The sequence below is a fragment of the Pteropus medius genome, unplaced genomic scaffold (genome assembly GCF_902729225.1).
Source record: "Pteropus medius unplaced genomic scaffold, Ma_sr-lr_union100, whole genome shotgun sequence".
In the NCBI taxonomy this organism is placed as follows: Eukaryota; Metazoa; Chordata; class Mammalia; order Chiroptera; family Pteropodidae; genus Pteropus; species Pteropus medius.
Window position 1 is genome coordinate 776,461 of NW_024344437.1, and position 24,585 is coordinate 801,045.

The 24,585-nt window shown below is 35.4% G+C and overlaps 1 protein-coding gene and 1 pseudogene across 1 annotated transcript; both read right to left on the minus strand.

Annotated features, from left to right (window-relative positions):
- Positions 1 to 6,316: 6,316 nt before the first annotated feature.
- Positions 6,317 to 6,434, minus strand: LOC120610783 (uncharacterized; annotated as a pseudogene).
- A 3,659-nt stretch (positions 6,435 to 10,093) lies between these two features.
- Positions 10,094 to 24,442, minus strand: UFM1 (ubiquitin fold modifier 1). The gene is made up of 6 exons (XM_039872936.1): positions 24,101 to 24,442; positions 23,959 to 24,015; positions 19,991 to 20,048; positions 16,654 to 16,693; positions 15,451 to 15,483; positions 10,094 to 14,079 (listed from the first exon to the last, which is right to left on the minus strand). Coding segments are annotated over exons 1-6 (258 nt in total). The 5' UTR covers positions 24,103 to 24,442; the 3' UTR covers positions 10,094 to 14,011.
- Between the last annotated feature and the right edge of the window lie 143 nt (positions 24,443 to 24,585).

A 24,585-nucleotide genomic window follows, 5' to 3' on the forward strand; every position in this document is an offset into this window, starting at 1 on the left:
AAAAAACAAAAAAAACAATGGCTTTACCTCTTCTGTCTGGGAAAAAGCTGCCCCTTATCCATTACCCTTCAGCCAGACAATTCAGTTCTTCCCTTTTGACACCATTTGAGCTGCTTCCCCAGCATGATGTCTCAAAATGAGTCTGTGCACAGGCCATGTAAGAGAAATGTCTGCAACTCCTGCAGCCCTCTGTCTCATTCAGCCACAATCTCCACTTGTGTTCATAACCAGAAGTTGTGGGGACATCTCTTCCTGGCACTGGAACTCTGGTTTGGGGAGCCTGATGTGGGGATGGGACTCCTCACTCCTCAGTGAGGACTTCTACAGCTGAGATAGCCCTCCTGATTTTTAACTGCCAATGTGGGGTGTTACACCAATCTGTTCCGCATCTCTGCTCCTCCCACCAGTCTCAAATTGGCCTCTTCTGTATATCCCCAGTTATAGGACTTCTGTTCAGGTAGACCTTAGGTGACTCCCAATGATGGGAGTGGTTCTGTAGTTTATTGTAATTTTAATGTGGTCATGAGAGGAGGCAAGCACAGTATTTACCTACTCCGCCATGTTGACCAGAATCTCTCCACGTCTTATTTTTGTTTTAATCTATAGTAAGCACTGAGGACATGTTTGCAGGTAAGGACATTGAATTTGGTAGTTTAAGGAATCAGATTCTGAGTTCCTGTCAAGATGGTAGAGTAGGTAAATGTTTGTCTTCTCTCACAACCACATCAAAATTACAACTAAACTACAGAATAGCCATAATTGAGAGTTGACTGAGACTAGAATTTCTACAACTGGGAACATACAGAAAAGGCCACTTCAATACTGGTAAGAATGGCAGAAATGCAGAACAAGCTGGTTTCATACTCACATGAGGAAGTTAAAAATTGAAAGGGATATCTCAACTGAGGAGTTCCACACTGAGGAACAAGTTGTCCCATCCCCACACTGGGCGTCCAGTGCTGGGAAGAGAAGTCCCCACAACTTCTAACTGTGAATACCAGTGGAGATTGTATCTGAGTGAGACGAAGGGCCTCTGGAGTAGCAGATGTTCCTCTTAAAGGGCCCGGGCATGGACTCACCTGCTAATTGATTTGCTCATACTGAGCTTCAGCACTGAGGTAGCAGCTCAAAAGGTGTCAGGGACATATAGGAAGAAAATGAGCTGTCTGGATTCAGGGCAAGGGCTGGAGCAGCAGCTTTCTCCCAAACAGAAGTACTGAAAGAGGGCATTTTTTCTTTGTTGAGTCCTTCCTCACCTGGCTTGCAGACCCAGGCGGGTGCCGCATCTAAGTCTCCATCAACGCAGCTAACAATCGTTGCCTGGCTCTGGTGATTCCCTGAGACTCCACCCTCCCAACTTGTGGCTTGCCCAAGCTACTCCCATTGGATTTCTCATACAAACTGCTTGTCTTGGCTCATGCTGCAAGTTTTCCTAAAATCTCTCAAAGGTTCACAAAATTCAAGCCGCATCTGGCCTTGGCATGACCCATATCTCTTTCTGACCAGCCTGAAGCCTGGAACTAGCAGCAGCCAGCCTTGGTTTGAGGCTTGGCCTCTTGAGACACTTCCAAGCCCAGCATGGGTGGCTACATTCTGTGGATTTCTTGGTGGCTCATGCCAAGTGGCCTTGGGCAGGGCACAAGCTGCAACTGAATTTAGCCTGCAGTAGGGCCCCTTCCAGGAGGCCCTGGTCTGCACATCCACTGTCTGGTTTTGGTCTGAGCCAGAGTATCACCCAGGGACATATCTGAAGATGACACATCCAAAGGGTAGACAGGACAGGCACCACCTGTCCTGTCTACCCTTTGGATGTCACCACCTGCATAACAACAGCTCGACCACTGGTCACAACCAGTCCTAACAACCAATCAATCTCTATGGGGTCACCACCTGCATAACAACAGCTCCACCACTGGTCACAACCAGTCCTAACAACCAATCAATCTCTCCCATTGTTGACACAGCAACCAAAAATCAACTACAACAATAGGGCACACACAACCCATACAAGGGGCACACAGCTCAGTTGACCAGAGAAGACTGTGTCACTGAGCCCATAGCACATCTACTACATAAGGCCACTCTATTAAGATCGGGAGACATAGTAGCCCAACCTAATACATAGAAACAAACATAAGTAAGCAACTAAAATGGGAAAACAAAGAAACATGTCCCAAACAAAAGAAGAGAACAAAGCTCCAGAAAAAAGAACTAAACAAAATAGAGTCAAGCAATCTACCAGATGCAGAGTTCAAAACACTTGTTATAAGGGTGCTCAAAGAACTTAGGGGAAGAGGAGAGGAACTCAGTGAGAACATTAACAAAGACATAGCAAGCATAAAAGTGGAAATAGAAAATATATTTAAAAAGTCAAAAATGAAAAATAACTGTAATGAAGAATGTCTTAGGAGGAATTAACAGTAGATTAGATAAAGCAGAGGTTCAAATCAGTGATTTAGAAGATAAGGTGGCAGAAAATACCCAATCAGAACAGCAACAAGAGAAAAGAATCCAAAAAATGAGGATAGTTTAAGGGGCCTTTGGGAGAGCATAAAGGATACCAACATTCACATCATACACATCATAGGAGTACCACAAGGAGAATAAAGAGAGCAAGGAATTGAAAACATATTTCGAGAAATAATGACTGAAAATTTTCTTAACCTGGTGAAAGAGACATACAAGCCCAGTAAGCACAGAGAGTCCTAAACAAGATGAACCTAAAGAGGCCCACACCAAGGCACATCATAATTAAAATGCCAAAAGTTAAGAACAAAGAATGAATCTTAAAAGCAGCAAGAGAAAAGCAGTTAGTTACCTACAAGAATGTCAGCTGATTTCTCCATAGAAATTTTGCAGGCCAGAAGGGACTGGCATTAAATATTCGATGTGATGAAAAGCAAGGCTATACATCAACATTACCCAGCAAAGTTATTATTTAGAATCAAAGGTCAGATAAAGAGCTTCCCAGACAAGCAAAAGCTAAGGGAGTTCGACACCAAACCAGTATTATAGGAAATGTGGGAGGAGAGGAGGGTTTGTGAGAGGAGAGGAGGGGGAGGAGGGTGTGTGGGAGGAGGAAGAGCGGGAGGGGGAGGGGAGGTGGAGGAGGAGGAGGAATGTAAATGGTTTATATGCTCCAATCAAAAGATAAGGTGGCTAAATGGATAAGAAAAGACCCTTAAACATGTGCCTACAAGAGACTCATTTCATATCGAAGGACACAAACAGACTGAAAGTAAAAGGATGAAAAAAGATATTTCATAAAAATGGAAACAAACAAACAAAAAGAGATGGGGTAGCAATACTTAAACCAGACAAAATAAGACTTTAAAACAAAGGCTGTAACAAGAGACAAAAAAGGACCCAGTAATGCCACTTCTGAGTATTTATTGAAGAAACCCAAAACACTACTTCAAAGGAACACGTGAATCCATATGCTCACTGCAGCATTATTGCAATAGCCAAGATATGGAGGCAATTGAGGTCACCTGGGTATCTATCAATAGATGAATGGATAAAAAAGAGGTGGTACATATACACAATGGAATATTACTCGGCCATAAAAATGAATGAAATCTTACCATCTGCAACAACATGGATGGACCTAGAGGATATTGTGGTGAGTGGAGTACGTCAGATAAAGACAAATATCATATGTGGAGTCTAGAGAACAGGATAAACAAACAAACAACAGAAACATGCTCGTAGATACAGAGAGCATTTTGATGGTTGTTAGATTTGGGGTTGGGGGATGGGTGAAGGGGGGAAATTAAGAGGTACAAATTGGTAGTTACAAAATAGTCATGGGGATGTAGAGTATAGCATTGGGGAATATAGCTAGTATTTTATGCATGTAACTTTGCATTGTGTCAGATAGGTACTGGATTTATCAGGATGATAAATTAAATAAATGTCTAATCACTGTGTTGCACCCCTAAAACTAATATAATATTGTATGTCAACTATAATTGTAAAAAATAAAAAAATATGAAAAGTAAAAAAAAAAAAAATTCAGATTCTGGATCCTGACTCTGAATTTGAATCATAATCCCATGTTTTAACTGTGTGACTTTGTGCAAGTTATTCTAGCTCTCTGTTCCTCAGCATTTTGTCTATAAAATGGGATAATACTCTATAAGGTTATTGGGAATGTCAAATGAGTTAACATATACATAAAGCACTTAAAACAGTGGCTGGCAAATACATGCTATATAGGCTATATAAATATTTGCTATTTCGATTGTGAACATAAAAGATGTACTTGCCCTTAAAGAGTGCAAAAAGAACCGCTAGAAAGAGAAAGCATATGTATAACAAGAAAATTAATATTGTATTCAGACTACATTAGCAATGAACACAGAGTAATAGATAAAAAATCTTTCTAAATTTCTGAAGAGGGGCATATCATTTTAGGTATGAGGGAAAGGGACATCAAAAACTTCATGGAGATAGTGGGGCTGGAGGAATGAATGAGATTCAGAGTCAGTGTTCTCACTGTGTTGTATGGGCATTTGGCGCAGAGCAATTCTCTTTTGTATGGAGTTATCCATGCAGCATGGCACTGCAGATTGTTAAGCAGCCCCAGATTCTGGGAGTGTCCTGCGAATAGCACCCTCATGGTGACTGACAACCATGAATGCTGTGCACACTTCCAAGCATCTCCTAGGATAGTGGTACTGCACCTGATTATGAACTTCTTGCAGATAGAGAAGAGTAGAAAAGGACATTCAAGGCAAAAAGAACAGATATAAGAACATCCATAAAGGGTTTATGGATCAGGGTGTAGAGTGAGGTGTAGCAAAGATACAATTCTAATAAAGGCACCAGGGAGCAGAATGTAAGAACACTAATGACAGGTTAAGAAATTAACGAGCTTTGTGCACTCTTCCTATGCCTCAGTTGATGGAACTGAGTGAAAGGAATATAAGCTTTAGTCTTAAACAAACTTGGGTTTGAATCCTAATTCTACCATTTATTTGGTATAAAAGTCATTTCATCATCCATAAAAATAAAGATATAAATAGATCAATGTGAAGAATTGAGAGGTACCTTAGATAAAGCACTTAGCAAAGTCTATAAAACATATGATGTGCACCAAAAATGTGAGTTTGCTTTTAGTAGTCTGCCTCTGTTCTGCCATCCCTTCAGTTTAATGACTTGCACCTGGATAACTTTCTGCTTCATTTTACTTTTAACTCTAACTAAACACACCTAATTATCAAGTTTAGAGACTGGGAAAGAATGTATTTTGCTCAAAGTGTTTGGAACAAATTATATGTTCAAGGCTCAATGAAAGATTCCTAGGAGGTGTTGCCTCTTAAGGGGGCCACATGGGAGCAGATTATTTTGAACATATAAAGCACCACAGAGGCAATTATTCTGTGCCTAGAATCTGGTAAGAGAAAGAAAATTACTACTTTGGCAGGCAGAAGGTATGTTCTTTTTTACATATGGTCTATCATTTTTTTCATTTTTGTGGAAGAGAGCCTTTAGAAGCAGATTTTTAAAACCTTCTATTTTGAGGTTTCTTCCACAAGAAATGTACCTATAATTGACTCCGATGCTTCTATTTCTCATTTAATGTGAAGCTTCCGCATTAACTACTTCTCTCTGTTTACAGGTTGTTCCTTTAGAAGATACTTTGGGCCCACATTTTTTTTTTATCAGGTTGTCGAATGATGAGTACAGCTTGTTATAGCTTTGCTAAGTAGCAGAGGCAATGGGAAGCAGTCTGGCTCCTGAAAAGAAAAACAAAAAACAACTATTTGTTTGAATGATACGGTTGTATACAGTAAAATGTCCAAAGCCAAGAAATCTCACGAACACATCCTTTCAGCAACTGTTAGAAACTCAAGCTGATGACTGGGAACTGTTTCTAAGGCATCTGAATCACTACTAGCCAGAACTTCTGTTCCTTTCAGCTTCTTAACTTCAGAGTATTGATCTGATCTTTGTGTTTCCCGGAAAAGACCTAAAGAAAAGAGAAACTCATAGTGTCATAGTACTATAGTGCTGCTTATCAGTGCTAGGCAATGGATTGTTGAGAGGCTAAAGTGAAAGTTAGGAACAAACAAGGCAAACAGATTCATGGACACAGACAACAGTTTTGTGGTTACCAGAAGGAAAGGGAGGAGGGGTGGGTGGTAGATAAGGGTAAAGAGGGTCAAGTATAGGGTAAAGGAAGAAAATTTAACTTTGTATAGTGAATACACATATTATTGAAACCTATTTTTTTTAGGCGAGGCAACCCTTCGTTGACCTCACAGATTGCAAGGACCTTGTCAGCTTACAATCCCTTATTTTTTATTTTTTATGCCTACAGCACCTGGTCTTCTAGGTGGTTTCCCATCCAAGTACTAACCAGGCCTGACCCTGCTTAGCTTCCGAGATCAGACGGGATTGAGCTTGTTCAGGGTGGCATGGCCGCAGACTTCAAACCTATAATTTTATTAACCAATACCACTTCAATAAACTTAATAGAAATAAATAAATAAGTTGCCTCAAAAAATTGTAAAAAATAAAGTGAAAGCTGAGGATTAGTAATGCATTTCACTTTCTATTTCCCCTTCCATTTATTCTAATTCAATCGACTCTTAAAATTATGGAGCTTTATTCCTAAATTTATGATTGGATTTGAGAATTGTAATCACACATGCAAAGCTTTTTTAGGACACATTTTGTAATTCATGTAGTTAACTTTATCACACATTTTGTAATTCATGTATTTAGCTTTATCTGGAAAACTGCAACTGATTAATAGCATAAGATGGGCTCTTATAAGTTGTGTTCCCCTTGCAAAAAAATGGTATTGGATTCTAAACTCTAGTACCTCACAGAAGGTGACCTTATTTGGAAATTGGGTCATTATAGATGTAATTAGTTACAATGAAGTCATTAGGGTGGGCTCTAATCCAATATGACTGGCTTCCTTATAAAAAGAGAAAATTTGAACAAAGAGACATACATACAGAGGAAAGATGTGAACAGACACAAGAGAAAGACCAGAGGCCTGGAATAGATCTTCCCTTCACAGTCATCAAAAGAAACCAATCTTGCAGACACCTTGATTTTAGACTTCTAGGTTCCAGAATTGTGAAACAATACATTTCTGTTGTGTAAGTCACTCAGTTTCTGGTATTTTGTTACAGCGGCCTTAGCAAATAAATACTAGGGTTACATTTTTAAATTGGTATGTCTTTCTTTAGACATATTGTTCATTGACACTAACTTTGTCACTCTAAGTATTTGCTATAAGAACAGTTTCAGTGAAAAAATTAATTTGAAGACATTGTTAATCTGATAAAGTTTCTAAAAAGTATTTGCCAGCACCTGTGTCTGTTCTTACTGACACCACACTATACTATATTAAACCTATTTAAGCATCTTCTTAATGTGGTTCTTTAGCTCCCATCAAGAGGCATTGAACAGATCAAGCCCTTGACTTCAGATTACCTCCTGCTTCTTAGCTGGGACAGTTATATCAAATTAAATTTCTTATTTCCGAACACTCTGAGACACGCCTACACCAATTTTGCCTCTTATTACCTCATTCCCCCAAATACTCACTATGCCTTCACCTTTCCATTACCCATGAGATTGATTCCTAACCAGTCTTCCAGTTTAGTTTTTAGTTCCATTTGCATTCCTGAATTCTAAGCTCTACCTATTTTTGTCACTTTCTTCAGGTCACTACCTTGCTTCGTAATCTTGCCTTTTTTGCTCTACTTATGGTTTCTCACCCAATCTCCAGATTAATTGACCTTGACCTCAGGCAGGGATCCTCTGCTCTTTAGTAGACACCATTTGAATTATACAATGTAGGCTAAAGTTTTGTGAGTTGAAAGCAGTAATGGGGGTTTGTCAAACCTTAAACAAAAGGTCTGACAAACTCCCGTGGGAAAAGCCAACGAGACCTATGAAAGATGGTTAAAGTAATTAGAAACTGCTGCTCAAGCCTCAGGACTTTTAACTTTGAAGGGCAGTGAACAGGTCTAATTCATCTTTGTAATCTTGATAAATGCCTGAATAAAAGGAATGAGAGAATTTCAAAAAGATGAATATGAAGAAATATGGATGTAACTGTAGAGGCTTCTATTTACGTCACCCCCCTCCAACCCTCACCCCGGCACTCTTTCTCAATGGCTTTAAGGTATATGAAAGGATGAGACAGTAGGTCAGGATGAATAAGGAATTAAGAGAGACAGAAGAGGTAGCACAGTTGCAAGTACCAGCATTCTGAGTTTTGAACTAGGCCAATTGATCAGGGCCCCATTCAGAGAGGCTGTGTATTATACCTGCTAAAAGTATATGCCCTGGAGCTTCATAGGTAGAGCTTGATTTACACTTTTGCTGCATTTAAGTTGTGTAACCTTGGAAAAATTACCAATCCTTTCTGACAGTTCCAACTTCTTAAAGTATGATGAAAAAACATTATTGACTTCATAGACCATGACAAGGATTAAATAAGTGTAACACATAAAACAGTGCCTGATACATAGTAAACACTCAAAAAATATTAGTTGTTCATGTGAACCATCTTTTTAAGTAAGAAAGATGTTAACAGTGATTATTCCTCTATAAGACTTCAAGTTTAAGGCTCAAAGTGCCAAGTGTATCCCTCCCACACACGAAGACAACCAACCAACAAAAGCAACTTACTAATTCAACATATTTGTTTAAGTATCTTCTAATACTATTGCAAAACTGACAATGTTGAGTAAGAGTCTAGCAGATAATACAGATTTATGGCAGAAGTCACAAAGGATCGAGACCTCTGTGATTCACTCATTTATTTAGTCATTGTCTTTTATTTCATTCCTACATAATCTGAGGATAATCTGAGGATAATTCAAAAATCCCTATTCCATCCATCCATTTATCTAGAAAATCAGAAAAGCTAGCATCTCCACTTAAGATATCAAAATGCTTGTGGTAGTGACAACAAATACATAGTTTATTTCTAAAATAGCTCATCAGTTGAGAATTGTGCATTTAAGAATTTATTAAATCCAGTGTTACTCAGCTAAACAAATATTGACATAATGTGTCATCACAATATGCTCTCAATAACAGCTTTTACATTGCTAATGAGTTTTGCCAGAAAATCAGAGATTTATGCCAAAAATTGGCTCTGCGTTTGTCAGCTAACCTTAGCCAGTGTTTTGTATGCAGTGACAAAATTACCAAAACATCCTCTATATAGCAAAGCAGACAATGGAGCCATAAACCTATTTTTCAAATGCTCGCAGTTCTGTCTGTTATAAATGTGTATTTACTAAAAGGGTCAAAGTTACCTAGGTAACTTTGGACACATTAACCTAAATCTTGTCTTCCTTTAACAGTAAAAAGAAGTCAACATTAGTATTTTCTAAACATATTAAGAATTAAATCATGTATGTAAAGTGCATAGGACTGTGCCCAGTACTGTGCCCATGAAGAGAATGAGCCCTACTCATATTTCATCTCGTATTTAGCAATATCCATGATATAGCTAATTTTAATATACATTTGTGTAAAAGTGGGAGAATGTTTTTAATGTCTGAGACAGTAAACGCTTTGCTACAAAAAATGGTAAGGAATATGAGTAAATTGGTTAATCAAATATTCTGGCTGAAGGAGTTATTTCATATGAGTCTCAAATAGTTGAAATTTTCAAAATTTTCCTTCTTTTATGTAGTCTTTCAGTTATAAAGTACTTAGAGTATCTATTATAGGCAAGGCATTTGGAAATCATTTGTCATCTTATGCTTTTATAAAATTTGTACATTAAATCAAATATTATAATTCTATATTTAACAATTGCTATAATAGAGGAATGTACAAATGCAATGGTTGTTAGACAGCTGATCACCTACCTAACTGCGCTTGGGAGGAGTGAGGAAAGGCCCAAGGGCTTTTGAACTTGAAGAATGAGTCCTAGTTTTCCCAGGCGGACAAGTGGAGAAAGTAAAGGCATGAAGGCATAAGGACATGGCACATCAAGATACTATTCGTAGTTCAGGGTAGCTGCAGTGTGAACTGGAGAAGGAAACTGGAAGAGTAGTGCTAACAGATGATTCTGAACAAAGACCAGTTCACGAAGGGCCTCATATCGTGAAAAGTATAGATTTTTATTCAATAGGATTTTGACAAGTTGAACTACATGATCATCTCTCCACATCAAAAAGCTCAGTTCAACAAGTGTGAAAGATGAAATATATCCAAAGCTTTGATAACAGCATATAACAGAAGACAGGGGCTTTAATTAGACATTCGAGGTGGCTAGAAGATATATTTTTGCAAAAAGAATCAATAGAATTTTGATTCATTTGCTATGGTTAAGAAAAAATTTTAAAAAATCTAGTAAGTTCCAAATATTTGGCTTAGGCAATTTGGAGGATGAGGATAAGACTGGAGAGACTGAGCCTTTTGAGAATGTCTCTTTCAATTAAATAGCCTGGTTTAAATAATGATTTATCTCTAACACTATCAGAGAGTAGTTCCATAATTTCTGTAGTGCAGAGCCTTATGAGTAACAGTCTAGTTGGAAAAGCAAGTTACTAGGGGACTAATCTTTGCAGCTGCAGGTGCAAGATACATAAAATTAAAAAAAAACGAACTGATGCGGTCAATACATATGGGGTCAGTCCTACTTCCATTATGCCAACCTATGTAGTAGCACCAGAATCAAAATTATCTTTATTTGACTGGCTATTACTTAATGTCCTATATAATTTTACCATGTTTATACCATATATTCAGAAGTAATGCCATTTATGATCATGATACACATATTCAGTACTCTAAAATGAGAATTTAAGCCTTACACATTTCATTTACATTTTTAAAATATTCAACACAGACCTAGTATATTGTGAAAAAAGATACTGAAAAATTCTCCTAGTATAATGTGAAGAGTACCAAGGTCAAACAAGGAGTTGAATTTCAAATTATCAACCTCTTTAAGTTTCTTTTTCTGTAAAATGGGGATATTTTCGCACTGTGAAGTGAAAGTATCAAAGTACTTGACACGAGATACTTAATACATTTTTTGGGTAAGCTACATATATAAATCACATATTTATATAAAAGGCATACATGTGTGAATTACATACATAAACCATAACATGCATATGTAAGTCATAATATATGTACACGTATACATATATATATATGTAATTTGCAGTCTTATAAATAGCCTTGAGAATATTAATATGCACTCACCTAATTCATAGTATATTTAATGCTCCATTAAAGTATGTTAACGCTTCCAAGTCACAAATATTCAAGGTCCTTAGGTAAAAAGACATGGTAGATATTTTCGATATCTTAATTCAGAAAGAGGGGGCTTAAATGAAACTTTCTCCCCATTGACTTTCCTTTCAAATAACTAATCTTAAGAAATAAAATATTCGAAAAATTATTGGACTTTAAACACTTTAAAAGGCAGCTTTATTACTAGTGAGACAATTAACTAGCATCTTTGCATTTACTCAGATACTGGAGAACCAAGCAGTGATATGTGTACTTTCCAAGATTCTATAACATCTGCTAGTTCCTTTGACCCCTTAGACTTCATTTTGTTCACCTATAACATGAAAAAGTTGGCCTTATCATTCTCAAACCCAGCTACACAAAAGAGCTCACCAGGACTGCTCTTTGTAAAGAGATTCTTATACACTATTCCAGATTTAATAAATCTGAACTTTAGGAGTAGTTTGCAGAAATCTATTTTTAATTCCCTAAGTGATTTGGATAATCAGCCAGCTTTGGGACTAACTAGCCAAGACAATTATGATAAACTTTTTTTTCTTTCCTGAAATAGGACTGACATTTGAAAGTATAGACTCATTCCATGACCTAGTGGTTATTATTCACCTTTGCTCATTTTTCTTTTTTTGCTGCATTTGTTATGAGCTGGCTCTATAGGTATTCTGATTAAAAGCTTTAATAATAAAAGTGTAGAAAACATGGCTTACGGTATAACAACGTATTTTCATAAGATATTGTCAATAATGCATTTAAACTAAATACTTCAAAATATTCCACACAAAGAACTTACATATCATGTTTACTTAACGAAATGTCTAGTTTTTTAAGAAAATGTTTTTAAGTACTACAATAAAAATTTCAAAACCAAAGAACAAATTACTTTGAAGTATAGGACATCATAAATTTATTTATTTAACACAGCAGGCAGATTTTGTGCTAGAAACAGAGTGGGGGGAAATCTAAATTAAACAAAAACTTCAGGGAATGGGTATTCATAAATTTCTGGTTAACTGAGGCTTCATATTGTTAAGGATCAGGGAGTCTTTGAGCATCAAATTTTGTTTATCAAAATAAAAACTTCCCCAAACATCATTAAGTATATTTTTCTACCTCAGCAAAGATTTTTCTCCCTTTACAATTCAGAACATTGCTGCTCATTTGTCAAATATATAAACAATATCTGGATAATTTCTTAAACTTAACTATCAATGTCCCCCTTCAGATGCTGATTTTGTTGCATTTCCTAATACTTTTTACTCCAGTGAACCTAGAGCCTATGACAGGGAAGATACTGAAACATGCTAAGATAAAAATTGGTCTTAGAGATACTTTATTCGTGAATAATTCAGCAAGTACTTACTGAAAGCCTACTACCTTTCCAGGTCTAGAAAGAGCAAGGCAGACACAAGGCCTGCCTCCATAAAGCTCACCATCTAGAATACAGCAAATCGAGCATGGGTTCTGAACCACCATGAGCTGTCATTTCATTTTTAAAGATTTACATAGATACTGATCTCTGTAAGGGCATATAAAATCACCCCTTACACATATACACATATCACTTTTTAGATTCTCATAAAGGGAATTTTGAAATCTGTACATTGACAAGGACTACGCTTTTTCCAATTGCCTTCTGCTCTTTATTACAATATAGCCTATTTTCTTTTCCTTCAATTCTCCCCACATAGCCTCTGCACTTCTGCCTATCCTGCTGGCTTTTTCCGTGACACTTTGCTACAGCTTTCTGTTCCCTTTCTTTCGTTTCCTCCTTACTAGAAACTTGATAATCTGGGCTTCTCCATCTTCCCTTAACTGGCTTCTTATTCATCTGACTAATCTTAACACTTCCTAAATGTTTGACTTCAGTGAGTATAATTAATCAGCATTTCCAATTAGCATTTTCTTGAGCTTTGCTGTGAACTTCAGATCTTCTTTACAATACTCTCTTCCTGAATGCTATTTAGAAATATTATCCTCAGAAAGACAATGTTTGTTGAGGATTCCTGTTTTAAAAGCTCTACTAAGAGACTAAAAAGGGAATGCATAACTCAGCAAAGGATGCTTCTACTTTAATTTCAGTTCTTACCATTACAACTATTGGATTCTGCAAGATTATAGTTAAAACTGTAGGATAGCAATTTTACACATAAGGGCTATATCAAAAAATTCAGTTTTTGGCTCTTCGATGATTCAATCAAAATTCATACGAACACATGAAGCTTGAAACTTAAAAAAAACCTAAATGATAAAAAGTTAAGACAGTTGAGTATTCAATTACATGTTTACATCCTTTATCAAAAATGACATATAATTCAGTATTCAACTATTTTTGAGTCTGCAAGTCAGATGCTGTCAAGCAAACTGCCATGGATGATCGATAATCATTTTAAAATTTTTAACTCAAAGACAAATAGGAAGATTCAATAAATTTTAATTTTCCAAATGTTCTCAGAATTATTAGAAGCATCCTCCAGTAATAAAACACAGTTGGATAATCCATTTAATCCCAATGAACTAGCTGCATGTGCTGTGAGGTAGCAATGAAAGAAAGACTAAGATCCTGTGTCCTCCTCAATGCATAAGCACTCCCCCTTCACATGCAGAGTGGGTATAACAAGAAGAGGCAGAGACTTTTTTGGCTCTTTCATTATTTCATCAACTATTGATGTTTTCATAGTATTTTAAATGCCTGATTTCAGTTTTACAACAATATCAAGATTTATTCTGAAAAATAATCCTATGTTCCGAGCAGCAGATATTAACAACTTCCAACACGATCTCTAGGAATAATTCGCAGTTCTGAACCATGCTTTAGAAAAACATTTCCTACACAAACAAACAAAACATAAAGTTAGGTATTTACAAAACAACAAGTTATCTTAACAGTGCAACAATTAGACACAATATAGTAGAATAAAGTAAGTAGGTACAAAAGCACAAACATCAGAACTTAATTTCATGCTGTTTAAGACTTGTTTTTATTCCACTCACATCTTCATAACCCAACTATATGCCTGAAGTTTTAAATAAGAATATTAAGCCACAAAATGCTAACATATATACTCAGCAAATAACAATGTAAATCAATTTAACCATCAATATTTGCTTAAATATACCAATACCAAAGGACAGAAATAATAATTAATCTAAATTATCACAAGTGACAAAAGTTTAGACACTCTGACCTATTTTGATTCAATTGACAGAATTTTACTTTATGTCCCATGATGTGCACATTTCAACTTTTAAGAGTAACACAACAGGCAATGTGTTAAAATAAGCACTAATTCAAACTAACATAAACTGCTAAACATTTCTAGAGTAAAAACAAAAGCTTTTAAACCTAAGTTTAAAGGCATCTATCTATATAATGAAATGCCTCATGATCTTCAATGAATAACATTTTTAATTTAATAAAATTAAATACTGATGATTTAAGTTTTAAAAAATTTACAATTTTGAATCCCTCTACATTTTCTATATGGCTTAATTTCAATCCCAAGATCTATGAGGCTAATATAATTTTATTATAAAACAGAAGTACTTTAAACATAAGTTAAACATAAATACTGTTCAAAATTGAGGTTAACATTATATTCAAACATGCTTAATTTCAAAAGATTATAATTAGATTATAAGCCTAAAAGGGTACATCTGAAAAAAACTATCTGTTAAAAAGTTTAAGATTACTTTTACCCTGCCTTTTTGTTAGGACATCAACATACAGCACTGTATAATATTAGGTTAGCTCTGAGTGTGGACTAAGCCCTTTGAAGTTTAAATGAGTACTTCTTTAAAATAATAATATTGTTAGCAATTATTGAATGCTTACTATGGATAATGCAAACTTTTAAGCTTTTTACATGTACCACCTCACAAACATCTAATGAGGTAGGTCAAAACCATTATTCCCATAAAGGTACAATCTTATCTTCAGACTTTTTGTTATGATTATTAATTAAAAATCTTTAACACTTATTAGTCCAGTTTTCTTTCTGTAGCCAAAAGCATGCATAATTGATACATATAATGAAACAAATTATTATTCAGAGACATAGGTAAATAATGCTACAAAATCCCTAAAAAATAGCTATTATCCTGTTAAAATTCTATCCGGTTCAATTAGAATTAAGTATTTAGTTCGACTGACATATACAGCCTCACCCACATTTCCATGAGTTTTAGACAGATACTCACCAGCAGTCTGTGCAGGATTTATTCCTATTCCATCTAGAAAATAAATTATAAAATCGTCTAAGTTATTTCTTAAGCTAAAATGGTTTACTAGTAACAAGAGACTGGCCTAAATAGGGCTACTGTGAAATAGGCACAAGTTAAACAACTTAAATCTAAGAACATGAACGAATGGCAATCATTTGGGCAAATTATCTGCTGAAGTCTGTTACTATTGTACATTCACATCCACTGCCAGATTAGATAAGAACATCTGTCAATGCAATAATCCTGATACAGCCTACAGAAGATAGTTTTGTATTTTATTATGTCATACATAGTGAAAAACATAACCAAGAGCACCTTAGATATGTCATTAATCATTTACATATTGCTCCATTGTATAAAAATCTTAAGGCCAGGAGAGCCTGGTCATATAATTCAAGTTTCACTGACACTTCATAAGAAGTTTACAAAGCACGTTCCTAACAGCTATTCATTTGTGAATTTAAAACTTTCTAGAATGTAGGCTAGTTTTCTTCTAGAGAAAAACTTCGATGTGACAGAATGCATAATGTTTTAGTGTAAGAAACTGTCATATCTAAACTATATCATGCTACTGCACATTAAATCCATCTTCTCAATCTATCCTAACTGTGCAGGAACCACTCACTAGCGCCCATAAATATTACTCTGTATTCCTGAAAAACAGTTAAGCCCTCACTGCCATCTTACTCCTCATCTTATTTCGTTATTTTCTCATATAGCTAGTTCCATCAAACTTAACAGTCGTATTTTAAGATATTCAGAATTTAAATTATATACCTAATTGAGTAAAATCCTCATTAGTGCAAGCATATAAGAAATAGTTTTCATCAAGAAAATAATTACAGGGTATAGTAAATGTACATTCCTGCTTAACTTCCTAAATTCTAAGAGCGTTTACCAATACTATTAAAAAAAATTTGTTAAAAGAAAAAAGTTATTTTCAGTAATAATAGGGAATGAAGTGATAAGGACATAAGATATTACAAAATGTTATACCAAAGAAACTGAAAAAAGCTAATTATGGACAGTAACTTTGACTCAGTGTTTACAATTATGCACAGCATGTATGTTGATATACATTTTGGACTTTTATATTTAAGTCAATTTTAATTAATTTGAAATCTTTTAAATAATTTATATAGTTCTGAGATAATAAATAGTTTTAAAATGAAATCTTACCATTGGTAATAATTGCACTTGTGGCTGCAGGAACTTTAAACTAAAGGGGAGAAAAAGAAAACTAATTTTGTATACGTACATACTCTATAAAAGATGGTTAGCTTAGCAAAGATGGTGTACATATAATCAATTCTATAATTCTAAAATGTGATTTATCTTTTAGAGTAAGTAACATCGTCAAAAAAAGCTATCGCAATTTGCTTTAAAAAAATATTCTCTAAATACATTTCACTGTATGTAGGACACCATGGATTGCAAAATGCACCTTATTTTACATAGTATAAAAACAAAAAACACTACTGATGACTCTATGACAAACTCAATATTTACTCTTTCAGACTTAGACATGTTACTTTCATCATATATAATTATGTTATATAAGCAAAAATAAAAGCAAATCAATTGCTTAAAATATTACTAAAATTTCTTCGTAGACATAGTAAGCTCAAACAATAGCTCTCTTGTGTTTAATGGGAGGCCAAAAAAGGCTCATCTTCTTTCCTCAAATTCTCCTTTAATGTATTGCTGAGTTAAATATCACGGGATGGCAACAGTCTAATTATGTTACCGGGAACTAACTACTGAATTCAAGTATTTGCTGATGTCAGCTAGACAATTATGTGACTGCCAGATGGCAAAGTGATAGTAAGACTCCACTGATCTACTTTCAGAGATGTTGTAAAAAGATGTGCTTTCTAAATCAATGAAATGTAGTATGGAACTTATTGGCAGCTAAAAGGTAAAATTCTTCTCTTAATGCTCTAAAGACTAGCAGTTGTCCAAGAGTATTCAGGTCTTCAGTTAATTTATCCAACAAATATTTATTATGCACTTCTATACTATGACAAGTTTTATAGATATTATAGTAAATTTTGTAATCAAATAAGCTTAGAAAACACTAAATTACACTAGTATTCTTTTTAAAATCCTTCAATATGCTGCTAGTACAGTTTATTTAACTTCAAGAAGGAAATAGTTAAAGATTCCCCATACTTTTTGGCCATTGATCACAGTTTTTCATGGAATTTTTTTTTTTCTTTTTCTTTTTGGTGGTTCTAGTAGTGTGGGAATAATACTCTTGGAAATGCTGCTCTAGGTATTTTATGATGGGCACATATGCATAGTTGATAAAAACAACCAAACGTTTATTTTATGATTCAAAGAATCACATTTTAAAATAAGAACTGAATTATGCATAAGAACAATTACTTGTTACAGGATTATGTACCTAATAAATAATTTTATTGTCTATATGGTACATTCTTAGTTGTAAATGTCCTTTTAAAGATTTAAGAATTTTAAATAAACCTTGTCATGCTTAGAAAAACTTTGATCAAATACCCAAATTAATTATAGGACATGTTATTTTTAAAACTTGAATATTACAAAGTTTCTAGTCTTATCCTTAGATTATGTCCATTTTAAGATAAGCTAAGTATTTTCTTGTTCACAGCCATATAGTGACAACATATTTTATGAACATTAAAAATTAAAAGCAACTGCTGATAGGATTTTTCTCTTCTCAAATATAGAAGCAATGATTAAGGTAAGATTTGGGGAAGCATCACTAGTGATGTAAAATATCCTATTATTTTTGTGCTACAATACTGACAAGTTTTCTCCTGAATGCAAAATGTATTTTATGCTCCTCAGTTTTCATTTAGTTTTTTCCTCAGATCCCTAAGTCTTATACTTTAGCATGTTAAGAGAGGGCTCTTCTCAGGCTTTTGACAACTCACTACTAGTTAAATTAACCTAGCCGTGTATTGGGGAGTTTTATTATTTTTATTAAGAGGATTTTACTAGGGATTTAAATCCACAGGCTCTTGGGTTTGTCAAGTCAACTCTTGTTATCATTGAAAGATTCTACAATGTCATCTTGTGAAAGGCCTTCTCACTGTTGCCTGAAAGTCGTAACCTTTCTAAATGTGTAACACCCATGATTCACAATAGTTATATGTTTTATTAAAACTTATATCTGTAATTGTATGAAGTTTGTTAGTTTATTTTCTATTGCGGGTCTGTTAGGATGTTCTTATGTTGCAGTAGAAGACCAAGATCAGATCAATGCCTTTGCTTTACAGAGGACAAACTAAAAACAACTATAAAATGTAATAATAAATATTAATTATAGCTTGTACAGATCTACTTCTTAAATTGGAAAACTATGGTATCTGCTACGCCACAGACCAGGAATATTTCTTGCAAGTGCTCGGTGTGGCAAAAAGTAATGATGATGCTGTATTCAGATTTGTTTCCCACCTTTTTACTTATGCTTTCTGCACAAAGAATAGATCAAAACTGACTATAAAACACCTTTCACTTTCCAGTTTAATTCTGAATGAGCAATAAACTATGTCGGTGGTCCCTGACAATAGTTTACAAGGGGCTACATGAGTGCTGATGAGTTGGCTGATTTTTCCATTAATCACTTATCTACAGAGGACTGCGGGTTAAGCTGGCTTATTTACTTAGTTACCAAAATTATTTTTCCATGACTATAAACTTTTCTAAAGATTGTGAACCAAAACATTTGGATTTCAGTGACTCTGTAATACAACATTTTTACCTTCACAAGATTTCAGTAGATGCTATATTTTTACTCAAAATCACTTAACTACATAGAAAGGACAGGTATTAACCACACATTCCCATTTTACAGATTAAGAATTTTGAGGAAGAGAGAAATTGAGAGGCTTGCTCGTGTCACACAGATAGTTAAAGACACATTTAAAATAGGAACCCTAAGCCTAACAAGTCGCATTTGGGTACCATTTCCACTCAAGCTACTCTTTCAAGTGTCATATCCAAAGAGTTGTCTTTTAGATTCTTCTGATAATAATTTTAGATGGAAAATTTTTATTTCATAAAAACAGAAAACGCAAACATTAAAAAAACTAGACACTTTTAAAAACAAATTTTACTAACAGTCCCCATACTCATACAGAAAATTTGAAAAATATATTTAAATTGTAATTCTAGAATCAAAAGTAGTAAAAACTACAGTAGTAGTTTTTTCACTACTACTGTAGTAAACTACAGTGACATATTGCTATTTAAAAAATTTACATATGACTGTACCTTTTTAATTTCAATAAAAATTTTCTTTACACTTTTCAATGGCTGCATTGAATAAATGTGCCAATTCATTCTTCTTATATTTCTCAGTACTTTCGTTCTACTTATATCCGTAAGTAAACCTTAATTTTTTGATAGCATAAACCTCGTCATGAACCCACATGAAAATGGTGGGTCAAAGTGCATGCAAAATTTAAAAGTTTCTGAAATACACTGCCGAACTGCATTCTATACAGGTTGTTCCAATTTCTACACTTACTTCTTCTGCTGCAAACTTTAAGACTGCTGTGAAAGGTGTACTTTCAGGAACGCTTAGTCTGCAAGAAGAATTAAAAAGAATTTTTTAAAAAGCTGATATTTTAAAAGCTCTTTGTCTCTTATATCGGCTATTTCAGCAGACCTGAACAAATTTATCTTTTGAGTCTGAAGCTTGTGTATTTTGATTGCACACTACACTCATTAACTCTAAAATGAAAAAAAAGCAATTAGCCTTATATCTGAGATGGTACCCACAGTTCCACTTAAAAATTTACAACCTATACAAGTGCAGATTTATATATTTTTAATACGTTGGTACAAACAGGTCTAGCATATGGACTTGCTTCCAGAGATGGATTTCAAAAAGTTGACTCTCTCCTTAGTCTTCAGTCCACATTACCACCTCCAGTCCAAACACCTTTTCATCTAAAGCAAGAATGTCATCATTTTCATTACAAAAGAAGGCTACCTGAGAAATATCACAAGATCATAAATCTTATAATGATCTTTTCTGTGCACTTTTAATAACCAAGTCTGAAATAGTAGACCGACTTGATGAAAATGAGCATTAACTATAGCAAAATGTGAAGTCATTTCCCACAAAACTTTCACATCATCTTTAGACAAAGGGCTTAATACAACCCGAAATAACATTTTGAAGAGCGACACATGATTTTGATATTAACTTGTATGATGTCAAGTATATTCAAGACTATTAATAAATGGTCAAATCTATGAATTTTCCAATTTAAAAATTAAAAAAGAATTGACATTATACTCTAAAACAAATAAACAAACAAACAATGTAAACACCTAAAGGCACAGGAAGAGGTTAAAAAAGTAAAATAAAAAATAGAATATTTCTAATGCAAAATATATTACAATGAATAAAGAAAGAAAAACAGATTCTTTTTCAAAGTAGGGAAGAGAGACTTACAAACTAACATTTCTCTTCAAAATTTCTCTTATTTGTCATCACAGGGTAGTCATTTGTCTAAAGATTATCTAATAAATTGGCAATGTAATAGTTTATAAAGGAACAGCACTGTAAATATTTCTGCATTACATTTATAGTTTAGATTCACTGTATTAGAACTTGTCCTCAAAAGGACAACTTCTAAAATCTTAGGTTTTCAATTCACTTTTGAACTAGAGAATGGAAATGTCCCTGTTACACATAAATAGATAATCATATTGATATTAAAATAAGTTTCTACTTGTATATTAAATTGGTGAGACTGTCCAAAGATAATCCAATTAAACATAAAATAAAAGCATTTTTTAATATATGTTCTATAAGGCAGAAAATTACAGAGGGACTAGGAGTCATTGTGACTCCATAGACTTTATCTAGATTTGAATTTGTCGTTTGTTGTATTTGCCAGTCACATTTTGTAAATTTGACATTTATGCATTATACTAGTGTTTTTAAAAAATGAGAACTATTCCATATATTAAAGTGAATTTTTAAAATAAATTACTGGCAAAATTTGTTTTTTTAAAATATATACTTCTTATAAACAGAACTATGATATAACTTGACAAATGCTGTTATAAGGAAAAGGAACAAAGTTTCTATAGGAAATTGAAGAAGGACGAGGTGAATTCCCTGGACAATTACAGACATCTTCAGAGGTGAAATTTTGATTATTAAAGGGTGTTGTTTGGCAAGAAGTGGTGGTCACAATACTGCATTCCTCGCACAGAAAAGAACATGTGTAAAAGCAGGGAGGATTGAAAGGACTTCTTGTCAATTCTGGAATATGATGGCTGAAGCTTATAAAGTGATGATGGTAGTAGGAAAGGGAAGAGAATAAGAGTTAGAAATTATGACTGGAAAGATTGGAAATAGACTGAAAGAGCCAAGGGTATTTTTAATTCATCCTTTACATATGAGAATATTTGATTTAAACATTTCTATAATATAGTAGCAACACCAACTGTAGCAATATCAATAAACAAAATAATAAAAAAATGAAAAATCTGACATTGCACACAATACATTTAGAACTGAAACATCCTTCCTACAATTCAACTGTTAGCAATATTAGAAAGTCAAATGAAGTTTCTCTATCAAAGTATATGTTTACCTTCTTGACAAGTGAAAAGTGTCATTAAAAAGTTAAAGCATGTTTCCCCACAAATCTTGAGTTGCTTTTATTAGTACCCAAGTAGTAGTTACTACTTACTTTGAAGAGGAAACAGCATAGCTACCTTTATATACACAGGTACGCATGTTATGCATATTTATACACACACATACCCATATATAGATTATACATACACAACCACACACACTAAACAATAGGTATGCCTATTAAATTCATTCACTCACCAATATTAATTGAACTGGTACAATGTTCCAGCCGCTCTTATAGATACAGATGCTGTCCTACTCTGTCTTCTTCCACCCTCCTTCTCTCTTTTTTTCTAAAGTATATTTACACATTAATGAGAATAATCCAGTAAGAAGGAGGAATCAAAGATGCTGAGGAGAGGGATATCTCTAGAGTCTATCAAGACTGAAAAAATGAGATCCAGAGCCCAAGTGATACAGCTAGCTGTTAACAGGAGCAAAGTCACATTTTCCATTCTAACAGGGTCATAGAGATTACACAGGTGTATAGATATGGATGGAAAGATGAAAGAATTGCTCTGATGGATTGAGAGAACTGGGGAAAGGAACTGTGAGACATGTGAAGATAAATTAAAAAAAAAATCCTTTCAGAGGATAAAAACAAGCAAAGTTGAGTACTACTGAGCATAGTTATGAATTTTACGTAAAACCCATCAGCTTAATTGTGTAATTTTCTCCTGGGACATTCAGGTATGTATGTACAGAGAACTCAGTGGTTGAGTTCAGAGTTGGTGTTTCACCAAGCTCTTGGAGTGAAATATATTGGAGGTAGGAGGGTACCAGAGCTGAGGGTGTTTGCAAAAAAGTGACTTCAAGATTGACCATGGACTCTAAGCTGGATAGAAAGGAAAGAAGTTGGGTAAGGCATGGGGGAGAGAGCAGTGATAGATTAAAAAAGCAATCCTATCCATGAATTAAAAGGAATACTTTTATAGAAGAAACATTAGAGTAAATCACCTATAAGAGAACGTGGTTATCCATAAGAGTGCTTAAAAATAACATTTTACAGGTGGAGCAATTACTTGAAATAATGTGAAAGGAAATTCATCAGGAGATGAATCCATCAAGAAAGCTAAAAGTTAGACGTTGCATGGGTCACAGACAGCTAAGTCTGTGAGACTGGTAACAGCTGCTATAGTTCAGTTAGGTTGGCCATGATAGTAATTATTTATTATTAATTAATATTATGCATAAAATCCTACTGAAGTCCTGCTCTTTGCTACCTTTCATATGACTTCCAGCTGCAATAATCTCAATGTTTATCTACAATCATAGAAAGTTCAGATGGAGAATCTAAGTAAGATATAGGTTATATCCGTACTAAATGCTAGGGGATAATAAAAGGCCCCGCATGAATACACTGCCCTATTTCTGCATTTCCCATTTACTAATCGCTCTTTACTAAATCCCAACATAGTTAAGATATGAGTTAAGGCTCATTACTTTGTGATACCTGATGGTAAGTCACTCACGCACAAGAATAAGAAGCCTGACAGTAACAATACTTTAAGTAAATCACGAGCTGACAAGGGTTGTTTAAGGGTTCCAGTAATCCCTAGAGCCCGTCGACGTGTCGTCCTACTCCAAATGAGTTCCGAAGGGAGGTCACCAAATCAGCAGCAACGTTCCGGTCACACACACACCCCTCACGCCCCCGCAACCCCGCGCCAGGGCCAGCTGACAGGAAAGGACCGGGGAGGCTCTCGGAGAGCGGGGGCGCAGGGAGAGGAAGGCTTTAGGACACTAGGGTGGGCGTAGTTCCGGAGGCCCGGATCCGCCCCGCCCAGACCTGCTCCGCCACCTAAAAGGCTCACCGCGGTCAAGTTACTCACACTTTGTAAGGCAGCCGCGGGTCGGACGTCAGCGTGATCTTAAAAGAGACCTTAGACCTGAGAAAGAGAGCAGGGAAGAGTCAGAGTGAAGGTCGGGCAGCAGCAGGTTCAAGGAGTAGGGCGGTCGTTGGTAAACACTTACATGGTGGAGCCAGTGAGGACAGAGATCACACCCCAACTGCCCCGTGATAACCCCGCTTCTGCCGCGGTGCCGGAGACCGCTCCACCGCGCTCAGGTCCACGTCACCCTCGGCGAACCGGGGACCTCCAAAGTTGCTGTTGTCCAAGACACTGCCTGATAATCGGTCTCAGACGTTCACGCTAGGCGGAGCCTCTAAAATACAAAAAGTTACTGATTTTGCACTGTATTTCTGATAAGAATATGTGGATCCTATGGAATTAATTTTTCTCTAATTGCAGTTATTTGCTGCCGTATTTTTGTCAGGCAGCACAAGCGCGAGCACAGGCAAGAGGACTCTAAGTGCCAGCGGGCCGACTGGGACGCAAATCTGTGTACTTGGTGGGCGGGTGAGGAGCCTGGCGTGGCGAGGAGCGGGGACGTGGGCGGGACTGCGGGGCGGACGCTCTCGGAAATTGCTAAAGGCAACCTGTGAGCAGAAAAGCTCC